This window comes from Pituophis catenifer, unplaced genomic scaffold (genome assembly GCF_029215685.1).
Source record: "Pituophis catenifer annectens isolate HBS135680 unplaced genomic scaffold, rPitCat1.0.hap2 SCAF_6, whole genome shotgun sequence".
Lineage (NCBI taxonomy): Eukaryota > Metazoa > Chordata > Lepidosauria > Squamata > Colubridae > Pituophis > Pituophis catenifer.
Window position 1 is genome coordinate 76,489,086 of NW_027256886.1, and position 12,014 is coordinate 76,501,099.

The window sequence follows — 12,014 nt, forward strand, 5'->3', positions numbered from 1 at the left end:
GTCCTTGACATATGACCCTAATTGAGCCATCAATGTCAGTAGTAAGTTGTGATGGTCATAAAGTAGATCACTATGTGATTGTGCCTGATTTTGTTACCCTTTTTGGAATGGGGGTGTCATTAAGTGAACATGGTGGCCATTAAGCAAACAGAGATTGAATTTAATCTTTAGGAAATGTTATATAATAAATAGAAAATTCCACATTTGGATAAATGTGGATTCAGATGATCATTCAAAGTAAAACATCTTTTTCTTTCTTACTTTTACATTCATTCAAAGATTGTACCACTTGTACCAACAATATTAAATTGTTTCTTAGGGAACAAGAAGCTCACAAAAAGTCTTGTTAAAATGAAAGTGTCTCTTAAAAGTTTATTACCTCTAATTCAAAATTTATCCCATCCTTCTCAAAAGCTTTTTTCAATATGTTTGTGAGGGGTTCCTTTGGCAAATGGCAAGTGTGCTATCAAACCATATTGGTTTTTAATGTCTTAAAACTCTACCAGAATATTAATTTAGAAATGCTATGCCAGATCTCCTGTCAGGCACAAAATACACAAAAATACACAAAATACACAAATAAATAGAAAATATTTCATGAAATTAAACATATATTAATTTTTATTATGAATAATGATGTGTGCAAATTTTGTTCAAATATGTTTCCACAGCACTGGAACTCTGTAGTTTTTTTAAATTTTTAAGATGTCAAGTGCTGGGAAAATCAGGAGGTCCACAGACTTCAAACGAGTTTATTGGAAACTTAAGCTCTTTACAAGAATCTGAACTACTAACAGTCAAAGCAAATTGGGAGTAGCTAAGAGTCAATGGAATTCAAGATGGGCTGGACTTTGTGGGCACAAAGAAACTCATGACTGATGATACATTTGATCCCCCTCTCAAGCTCAGCCTAGTCATTTCCTACATGAGACTTCCCAGGTACAATGAAAATTAGCTGTGTAGAAGACATATTCTGAGATGCAGAGCAAATAAACATATGCTCATATCCAAAATAAATTTTCCTTTTTCAGTTTATTTACCAGTAGATGACGATCATGCATCGTTATATCTAGCTTTGCTTGAAAAATAATTAAAATTTAGTTTTATTTATTTGCAGAATCATTTCTTTACCACCTTAATTCCAAAGAGTCAAGATAAGTCAGAAAATACACTTATATAAAGAGTATTGTAAACATTTTAATAGCCCAGGTCCATCTTTAGCACCATTAGTTCAAGATAATCTTTACTGCTTTAGTAAGAAGGATATGTGGGCAAGATATTCCATATTCGGTGGGTACCACTTAAAGGGCATACCTCTGGCTTCTGTGCTATCACTTCATGTAGGTTTTGGATTATCAGCTGTTTTTGGAATAAATACATAGGATGAGCTAATTCTGGAGAAAGGCAGTTCTCCAAGTGCCAAGCCACATAACTGTTACAGAAGAGAATATTTGCAGTTTAAGGTTGAACTGTATGATCCTTGGTGCTCTCTGAACTCTGAACCTCTGGAGGTTCTGAAGGCCCTGGCTGAGTCTCTGCCTCTGGCACCACATCCTCTTCAGCCTCCTCGCTGTCTGATGCGAGCGCAGGCTGTGCAGGCTGCTGGCGCGACACCACACCAGCCTCCTCTTCGTCGGGATCAGCCACGATCTGCGCAGGCCGCTGGTGGGCCACAACAAGTTTATGCCAGTAATAGCTAGCCTTTTTGTTGTTGCGTGCTGAAAGCGTGTGCGCGCACCCATAATGCAATGTGTGCGTGACACCCCCTGCCCCCGCCGTCCACACATGGATGTGTGACCCCGTGTGCACGACCCCCAGTGTGCACCTTGTGCATGCGTGTGCAACCCCCATGCTACCCCCATCCTGCACGCATGCACTCTGCCCACTGCGCATTCACGTGCAGCCTCTGCGTGTGCATGCGCCCCCGCCCTGTGCATGCACCCCACCCCCCCACACACACACGTCTCCCACATGCGCCCCGCCCCCGAGCATATGTGGCAGAGACCCAAAAACCAGCTTGCCAGCAGGAGGCGTATGCGCATGCATGGTGGAGCTGAGCTGGGGTGACGGCTTGTGTGCCCGCAGAGAGGACTCTGTGTGCCACCTGTGGCACGTGTGCCACAGGTTCGCTATCACAGGTTTATGCTGAAAGGTTTATTTTATTTATTAAATTTGTTTTCTACCCAAGGTGAAGAAAGGTGAAGAAAGATGTTGAAGCTACAGGAGGGGGAAAAAATGGTTATAGATAAGTAATGATGATGTGAATGTTGACGAATCTTCAGTCAAATATTTCCAAATAAATGGTACAGTGGCTAAAACAGGAATGTCAAACTGGTGGCTCGTGGGATGGAAGCATCACATGCTGGCCATGCCCACCCCAGCTCCACGAATGGGAAAAATGTCGTGAAATGTCATGTGATGGCAATGTGTCGCGAGTTTGACACCTGTGGGCTAAAACATTAGACAAAAGCACAGTAAAGCACGATTTTAAGTTCACTCCTAACTATAAAACCTGCTGAGTAATTTTGAACCAGTCAGTGTTTCTCAGCTTAATTTACTTTATAGAATTGTCATGGGGCAAAAATTGAATGCACTCTTTATTTATCTAAATAAAGAAGATGAAATAGAGCCTTTCTCATTCAATTCAGTGTTATGGACTTATTTGATATATGCCCAGACCTGTTTTAATTCCAGGTAAGAAAAATCCCGCTTTTAAAGAGATGTGAGTTAAATTTTACAAGGTCGTGAATTACTAGATGCAAGGGTCACCTGTAAGTCTTGGTTGAGGAATGGTAACATGATTGTGCCAGTAAATACAATACTTAGAATGGTGTTTTATTGTTAATGCCTTTAGGGTATTTCATTCTGATCCTGGTCAGATGGATGAACACCATAATTCTCAATATGCAGTAAAAACCATGGCATAGTTGAAGTTTTAAATACAAAGACAGTGTGTGGCTTGGAATCATAATTCTCTCTCTGGGTGTTAACTGCTGTCCCTCTCAATCTACTAACTCTTCTGCAAAGATATAAGAACAGTTGTTCCAAAGAGAAGATGTTGAGTTCAGTGGTGGGATTCAAAAATTTTTACTACCAGTTCCATGGGCGTGGCTTGGTGGGCGTGGTAGGGGAAGGATACTGTAAAATCTCCATTCCCTCCCCAATCCAGGGAAAAGATACTGCAAAATCCCCATTTCCTCCCAATCAGCTGGGACTTGGGAAGCAGAGAATAGATAAGAGCTGAGCCAGTCAGAAGTGGTATTTACCAGTTCTCTGAACGACTCAAAATTTCTGCTACCGGTTCTTCAGAACTGGTCAGAACCTGCTGAATACAACCTCTGATTGAGTTACAACTAGTGTTTGCTATTGGGTTGACAAGATTTACATTGAAGGACTTGCTGTTTCTGGTTGTTTCTGTCTCTTTGATGAAATCAGGCAGGATGGACACGCTTCATGTCCGATGAATTTAACAGTGTCATCTAATGGACCCCTCAGGACATATTCCTTCCCTCTTACAGCATCTGTCCTTTGGAATAATAGCCTCCCCCCAAATTTGGATAGCTCCCATGCCAATGAAGTTTTGGGGTTTATGTTTGCCTTTGGGCCCTTTATGATTTTTTAAAAATTTGTTGCTGTGTATTTTTTTCTTACTTGTAAGCTGCCAGAGTCATTGGACATCAGGCAGCATATAATTTGTATATGTAAGTAAATTAATAACTTATGATGGACTGTGATATCTCTGTATCTCTGTGCTGCATAAAAATGATGAATAGTTATCTCACAGAACATGCACAGTACATGCACATTATGATGTTATCATTTACCAGAAGTCCTAAAAACTATAACACCAATAAATTGCTTATATATTGGGAAAATGTACTTGCTTCCAATCATGTTTGTTTGGGGGTCCCCCCCTCCTACTCCCAAGGCAAAAATGATCCAAGTCACTTTTCATGGGATGGGCAGCTACATGAATTTGATTAATAGATAAATAAATAAGGTCAAAGCAAAGCTTGAACAGTAATAGACATGCTCACCTTGTGACCTAATTCCAGCTACAGTTCACTGGCCATTTGATAAGTGGTAAAGAAATTGAGATTGTTCAGGGAGCACATTCACAAGTGTTTTAAAAGATAAAAGCATTCAATTCCTTGTGTTGGTTTGCAGGAGAAGGGCTAGTGCGTAGGTCAAGTCAAGCTGATGTCACGTTAAGATCTATATTTACATTTGTAACCATAGATATTGAATTTTATTTAATTTTATTAATTTATAGGTAACTCAAGGCAAGTGAGTAACTCAAGGTTACCTGAAACTTATAGTAAAGAGAACACATATTTAATTATTCATGTATTAACCTCAGCTAGAATTGTATTTGCACAAAACTGGAAAAGTGAAGAGATCCCTACTAATGAGAAAGTGATTAGGAAAATATTAGAATGTGCAGAAATGAACAGATTAACGCTGGCAATTAAGGAGAAAAAATAAACTGAATATTATGATATTTTATCAATGGTTAGAGAATAAAAATGGAAGGTGGAAATAAAGAAGCGGATTAAAGAGTAGAAAATATGTTAAGATAGAGATGTAAACAATATGATTATTATTATTAAGATTATTATGCTTAATATTATTATATTCTTAATAGAAGATACATTAAGAGGGAAAAATGAATAAGTTTACTATGCTCAGTTGTTTAATATACTATAATTGTAAGATTAGAGAATTAATATCAATGTAGTGAATGATTTTGTACATTCTGATGGGTACAGAGATATTTGTACCCCGACGACTCACTGTTTAAGAGAAGATGGAATGTTTATATTTTTAAAAAAATAAAAACCTTTTTTTTAAAAAAAGGCAAGCGAGGATATATAATACTCCATCATCCTCCTATTTTCCCCACAACAACTCTGTAAGATGGGTTGGTCTGAGGAAGAGTAACTGACTCAAGATCACCCAACCAGCTTTGATGTCTAAGGTGGGATTAGAACTCACAGTGTTCTGGTTTCTAGCCTGGTGCCCTAACCACTAGACCAGATTGGCTTTATGGTATAGATAAGAGAGTGAGACTTGAATTGTACATGATAGCTATTGGTGATAGCTAGCAATGTTTCCCTTTGGAACTACAAGTAGGATGATTTTTTTTTCTTCCTTGTATACTTTACAAATGTTGTAGAAGTAAATTAGCCAGCATTAGTAATCTGTTCATGATATTGAATAGTAAATAATAAATACCACGGGAATAAGATTTAAAAATTCAGAAATGAAATATAGGGGGATTAGATATGGAACTATTTAGCAAGCATGATAAACAATATATGAATTGGAAATTCAGCAGTGCCAATTCTCTTCTTTTGTTTTGTGTCCCCAGGGTACAACTGTGCGTATGATAACTGCAATTGATCAAGACAAAGGACGGCCAAGAGGTATCGGTTATACAATTGTGTCAGGTGAGTCATAAAAATCAATCTAGGCTAAAGGTAACAAGATTTTAGGCTATAAAGCAGGAGTGCCCAACACTTGACACATTTAAGACTTAGGGACATGCTGGCTGGGGAAATCTGGGAGTTGAAAACTGTAAGTCCTAAAGTTGCTCAGTTTGGGCTGGCTTGCTGTAAATAAAGCCATCGTATTTATACAAATTGATAAATGATCAATTATTGTTTTATTTGAGCTTTTGAAATCCTTCTGCAATGTTCTCCCAATAGTTGCTAATTCTTCCTCCATCGCCATCTGGATATGGAACATATGAATCAACAAACAGAAACAAGAATTTCTAAGCAGATATTTACACAGTGAAATATTTAAAACCCCAAATTGTTTCTTGTAACAAAGATTATGATTTCAAAATAAATGATTTCGTACATAGAATTTACTAATAAAACAGTAGATTTTGACTGATTTTCCCATATGCTCTTAACAATGTGAATAACATCTACTAATTTTATTGTAAATGGTCTACATTTTTAAAAATTTTGAAACAGGGACACTAATATTGCTAACAACAAAGCAACTCCTGATAGTTTATAGTATACTGCTTGCTTTTTCTATCTCTTCTAGACTATATGTTACTTGTGTCCTTCAACCTATTTGTTACTTTTCAACTCTAAATCTATCCAGAAAAAGCCAAAAATGACCAAAAAGAAACTGGGCCTAAAACATCTCAGTTTCTGAGGATACAAAGCATCCAAAAACATTTTCTTCTCTTAGTATAAACACCTTTCAAATGGTTCAGATCATTGCTGGGATTTTTCTTTTGAACTCCAGTTGCAGAATTGCTGTCCGTGGTCCTTAACCTTAATGAAAAGCTCCTAGCTGATACCAGCAGATACTGATACCAGTTTAGATACTGCATTGTCGAAAGCACATTCACTGATCTTTGGAGCAAGAAATTTGTAAATAAAGACAGCCATTCTTTTATTTTCATCTACTCAAAATGGGCATTAGAAAGAAATGTATACTAAAACCTGTATTGAATGGATTATTTGGGGAGGTGGTGTCCAGTTCTTTCCAGAAACAACAGTAAAACTTTAATCTAAGAAACTCTGCAGGGAGGATCAAATTTTGTATGTTGCATATGAAGAGCCTTAAGTCTGTGGTTCCCTTTCCAGCTTTGCGGACCAGCAGTGGGGGGGGGGGCGGCGGGAGAGGGGATGGTTTCCTGTGCACCAGGAAACCATCTGGATTGGGTGGGTCAGTCTTTTTGCTCTGATCCCCAGTTTCAGGACTCTGGTTAGGTTGATCAAGCATCTAGTGCAGCCTGAGCCTATCAGAGCTTGAAAGGCTCCCTGGATCCCTGTTTTTGGGGCTGTGAGGCATATTGGGAAAATGAAAGGGTGGACTGGTCCCCTTACCATTGGGTTGTTTTCGCCCTCGTCCTTGCTATCATAGGATTCTGGCAACTGGTCATCATTGCCTGGTGTTCCACCCCCTTCGGCTGGGTGGGAAGGGACCTCTTCAGCCTGGAGGGCCCTCCGGGATGTGTTGGTGGCTCGTTTGGAGCCTCGTTCCAGCTGTGCCCTGGGTGGTGGCTCTGGCATAGGCCTTGGGGCTGGGGTCGTGCACACAGATACCATGTGGCCCTTCCTCCCACATCTGTAGCACTTCAGCAGGCTTTGAGGGAGGGCTGGTTTCAGGTCGGGTTGCCCCCTCTCTTTCGTGTCTGGTTGCTCTCTCATGTTGTTGGCACGCAATCCGCTGTCGACTTTTATTGCTACTCGGAACCACTCAGAGAGCTGGTTTGGGATGTCCAAGTAAGCAGTTACCTGGGCAATTTAATTGTCCAGGCTTGTTCTGAAAAAGTGCACTAGCAACCGCTCTGGCAAAGGGGGTAGCCTCCCAATGGCTCTCCTAAATTCGCGGATGTGCTCTTTAATGGGACGGCCCCTCTGCTTTAGATAGCTGAGCTCATCCTCTGCATACAGGTCTTCCTCTGCCTCCTCGAATCTGGCTTCTAGCAGCCGTAGGAAGTCAAATGGAGCTTTGCACGCTCACCCACTGGTTGTGGGGCCCAGTTCCCAACGGGCTACAGCCCAGTACTGGGCCATGGCCTGGTGGTTGGGGAACCCTGCCTTAAGTAAAAGTCCATTGAATTGAAGTTTTGCTAGCATAGCATAGCATAGCATAGCATAGCATAGCATAGCATAGCATAGCATAGCATAGCATAGCATAGCATAGCATAGCATAGCATAGCATAGCATAGCATAGCACAGCATATTTTGTCTACCAAATGGAGAATTTGCCCCCTTTGAGGAGGTTGTACTGAAAGTTGCACTACATTCCAATTACATAATTTCTAATTACCCCAGATAGAGCACAAAATAAAACATAAGCAAAGCAATAAACAAAACCGACCATTCTAGCATCAGTGAATCAATATGATCAATCTCAACAAGCTGTAACAGTTTGTGGGAATATCCTTGAGAGGAACGAAGAGAAAAAAGCCACAGGCTAGACAATGGTCAGGCAATAGACAGATGCCAGAGTGCACAGAAGGGATGTGGGCATGGAAAGCATCTGAGAAGGGATGCTGAAAAATAAAGGACAGAGGTGCGTGGGTGAAAGAAGCGCTTACAGACTTGCAAGATTGATGTCAACCCTCCGAGGTAGTCTGAGCAAAAAATCAGTACCATAAATACTAACACTAGGTTTTTGAAAGGTTGAGAACAGTACAAGAAAACAGTCCACACTAAAAGTAGTCATTAAAACACAATACAACATTCTCCTCCCCCTCCCCAAAAAGCCACAATAGGACCAAAAGCCAGGTTTTAAGGGCTTTTTGGAACTTCAGGAGAGTAGGTGCCCTCCCTATCTCTGGGTGAAGTGGTTTCAAATGGCAGCAGCAATGACAGCAAAAGCACACTTTTTAGGCCTCACAAAAACGCATCTGGAGCACACCCATTCTTCTTAACACAATGGCCAAGCAAAAACAATGGGAAAAAAAAAACCTTGGCGGTAAAGGTAACCACCAGCAAGCACCTTGAATTACACCCCAAAAAACAGCTGGTAGCCTGTGTAATTCGCATGATAATGGAGACACATGGGCACAATAAGAAATACCCATTATTCCTTGTGCTGCTGTAGTTTGGACAACTTGTAGCTTACAGATGGCCCCCTAGGGCAGAAGTAACCCAATACAGTGGTCTTGTTGCAAATATATATTCTCTATATAATAGACTATATACTACATAGATCCCAATCGATGCTAACTCATTAATTTTTAAGTAAAAGTACATTTATTAAGAAATACTGTACGTGACAATAGAAAAGACTTACTTCCATCTGAACTACATTTTGAAGAGAGGGAATGAAGACGGGGGAAGGGAGGGACCAAATGAAAAAAAAAATACAAGGACAATATATGAAGAGCCTTCCTGTCTCTCATCATTTGCCCTAGTGTTTAAAAGAATAAAATAGGCACAAATCAGTGTGTCATGTTCCAGGAAAGACCACAACTGGTTTTGTTGGCTCCAGTTTCCACCTGTGCTTCAAGGCAGGAGCTGTACAGAGGTGGGCTTCCCATAATTTAACAACCGGTTTGCCCAGCACCGAAAATGTGAGCGCACATGCTTGCTTCGCTCGCGCGGCCTTCCACAGATGTGTGTGGCCTTCCATGCATGCACTTTGCTCGTGCGCGGCTTGCACGCACATGCGCGGCTTAAAAAACATGACTAAATAGGACGGCATAATGCCAGGGTGGGTGGGCAGGCCCACCCTCAGGTCACAACTACCAGTTCACCTGAACTGGTCCAAACCGGCTGAATCCCACCACTGGAGCTGTAAATTCAGAAGGAACCCCCCAGTTGTGGGCCTTCTCACTCCACAGACTGTTCTTCAGGGGGAAATAGCCCTGTTCTCTCCCCATTGTCTTTGTCTTGGAAGCGATATTATCTTGTTTTGCTATAATAGCTATAACTCTTCTCCTCTGCCTTTTCCATTGCTGCCAGCCCTTAGCAAACATCTGCTGCTTTTCTGTTCATCTTGTTCCTCAAAGCTTCCTTGTATTGGGGATTCTCCCATCAGCACTGTCAAGAAGGAAGTCTTGATACTCCACAGGATTTATGAGTAGCTACAGCTATTACAACTATGTGCTCTGCAATTGTCTCAGTCATTATTAGACAGATTGGAAATCAACTTTTACTTCCTTCCATACCACTCTTATCTTAAATCCAAATTATGATAGAAGAAACTTCGGTGATTGAACTGAGCTGTGATTATTACTTGAAAAACATCGAAAAAGTGCGCTTTGGACAATACTGTAGTGTTTCCTTTACAAAGCTGACTTGAATGCTTTCTTTAAACAGTGTCAAAATTGTGTCTGAAAAATACTAATGCTAAAAAGGTAGGGTGAACAGATTTGTGTCCATTTGATAAACTAGCTAAGGCCATATAATTCTGTTGACATTCAACATTTTGTTGCAAAATACCGTAGATGGAAAATCAAATGATATTTTTCCCAGGATAAAGAGCTAAACCAGATGTTTTTCAACCTAGTGTTGAAATTAGTTGAATTTTGCAGTGTCTTTCATTGCAGTGAATATCCATACCTTTTTTTATTGAGATCTCATGAGTTTTGTTTGCTGAATGTATAATAACTTATTTACCTGACGTAATTATTTATGATGAAGAGACGTTGTTGATGTGTTCTGAATACAGTTGATGTTGCATGAAAAATGTGAACCAGAGTATGGATAATTTGGTACTTGGTGTTAATCAATCATTAATTCAGCTATTTGTTTCAAAATCAGCTCAATTTCCTGGCATTCCCAAAACTCAATTCTTGTTATATTTAAAGCACAAGTGTGAGTTCTGACTCATTAAAAATACATTTTAAATCAAAGTTAAAATCTCTATGAAACAAAATCAGATTTTTCCAGAATTAAATCTTACATTTGATGTTAAGATTTGGTGAACTTCAGTATTAAAAGCCTAAGAAACCCAAATTAAACCATGCTTTACTGAAATACAAAAAACCTAAGGCCTATAAACTTTTCTGTAGATGCAGGTTCTATCTCTGAAATACTGTAATAACTTTGTTTATCAAGACTCTCTTTGATCTTCTAATAGTCCAGATTTTACTATACCACCTGTTATGTAACTGCCCTATTATAGAAAATTGCCTGAATATAATCCTTGAGTCTTGCATACATGCAGAGTAAGAGGCGATCACACACTTTTTATAAACACAAGCATATTTGCTCACTGCCTCAGGATCTATCACATTCTATCTTTCACCAGAAAAAAAAAATAAAATTCAAATTACATCAAAGCAACAAGTGATTAAGGCTGATTAGCATTTTCCTTTTATTTTCTTTGTGTGCGTATGTTCGTGTGTAATGATACTACAGATTCATGGTACAACATCCTTGTAAGTAGCAGATTTCCTCAGTGGCATATTTTTTCCATGTCTAGTTTGAACATCAGATTTTGACATGAGGTGGAGTTAGCTATTCATTACATGGTATGAAGCATTTTGAATCTGTGGCCAATCTCTTTCATTTTGTACTTTGGTTCTCTGCATCGAGAAAGAGAAAAGTGCTGTCACACCTTTTAAAAACAATATCATCTCCTGACAAATGCAAACTTTGAAGAACTATATGATAGATTTTGCAAAATGTCTTCATTTAGCTGGCCAGAATTAGAAAGTGAATTGTATTTAGGGTGATATTATTGTCAGTACGTTCACATTTGAGCTTCTAATGTAAATTCCTCTTCTAAAATGGAATTTCATAGCCAAAGAAGATTCCTTGACTATGAGTTTAGAAGTATCACGATAAGATAAATGTTTTCCTTGCAACATTGCTGAATTCAGTGACAAGTATGAAATTAATTTACATGAGAATAGCAGAAAAGAATTTGAATTGATCCTAATATATGTGCATCCAAATGTAACGGCAGCTCTTTAGGCATTGATTTTCAATAAAAGGATCTATAAAGATATAATGAGAGCTAATCTCTGAAAATAACTTGATGTATTTAACTGGAAAATATTGCTAAAATTTAACATTGTGCCAGCCATGTAATTAAAATATAGTTTGAATCAAAAACTTAGAACAAGCCTCTGGAAATTAGTAGTCAATTGTTACTCTTGATTTCCAAAAAATACTGAATAAGGTACAGAAGAGTGTGTAGCTTTCCTAGGTTACTTGTAAGGATCTATGGATGGGCATAGCATATGTTATACCTATGTTTCCCCGAAATAAGACCTCCCTGGATAATAAGCCCAATTGGGCTTTTGAGTGCATGTGCTAAAATAAGCCTTCCCCAAAAAATAAGGCCTCCCCCCCAAAATAAGCCCTCTCTGAAAATATTTAAACGCATGCACAGCTGGTCCCCGCCATTTCCTCTGGTTAGGGTTAGGGAGACAGAGCTGGAAATCAGGTAAGATAGCAAGAGGAGCCCGTCTTGCTCCACATGACCCAAAATAATAAGACCTCCCTGAAAATAAGGCCAAGTGCTTATTTCGGGGTTCAAAAAAATATAAGACAGGGTCTTATTTTCAGGGAAACACGTTA

The 12,014-nt window shown here is 39.3% G+C and overlaps 1 protein-coding gene across 1 annotated transcript in view; it reads left to right on the forward strand.

The window, feature by feature from the left end:
- Positions 1-12,014, forward strand: part of CDH23 (cadherin related 23) — a 639,510-nt gene that overhangs the window by 254,592 nt on the left and 372,904 nt on the right. The window contains exon 9 of the mRNA XM_070946306.1: positions 5,372-5,450. Within this exon, the coding sequence (XP_070802407.1) occupies positions 5,372-5,450 (79 nt within the window). The remainder of the gene's footprint in view (positions 1-5,371; positions 5,451-12,014) is intronic.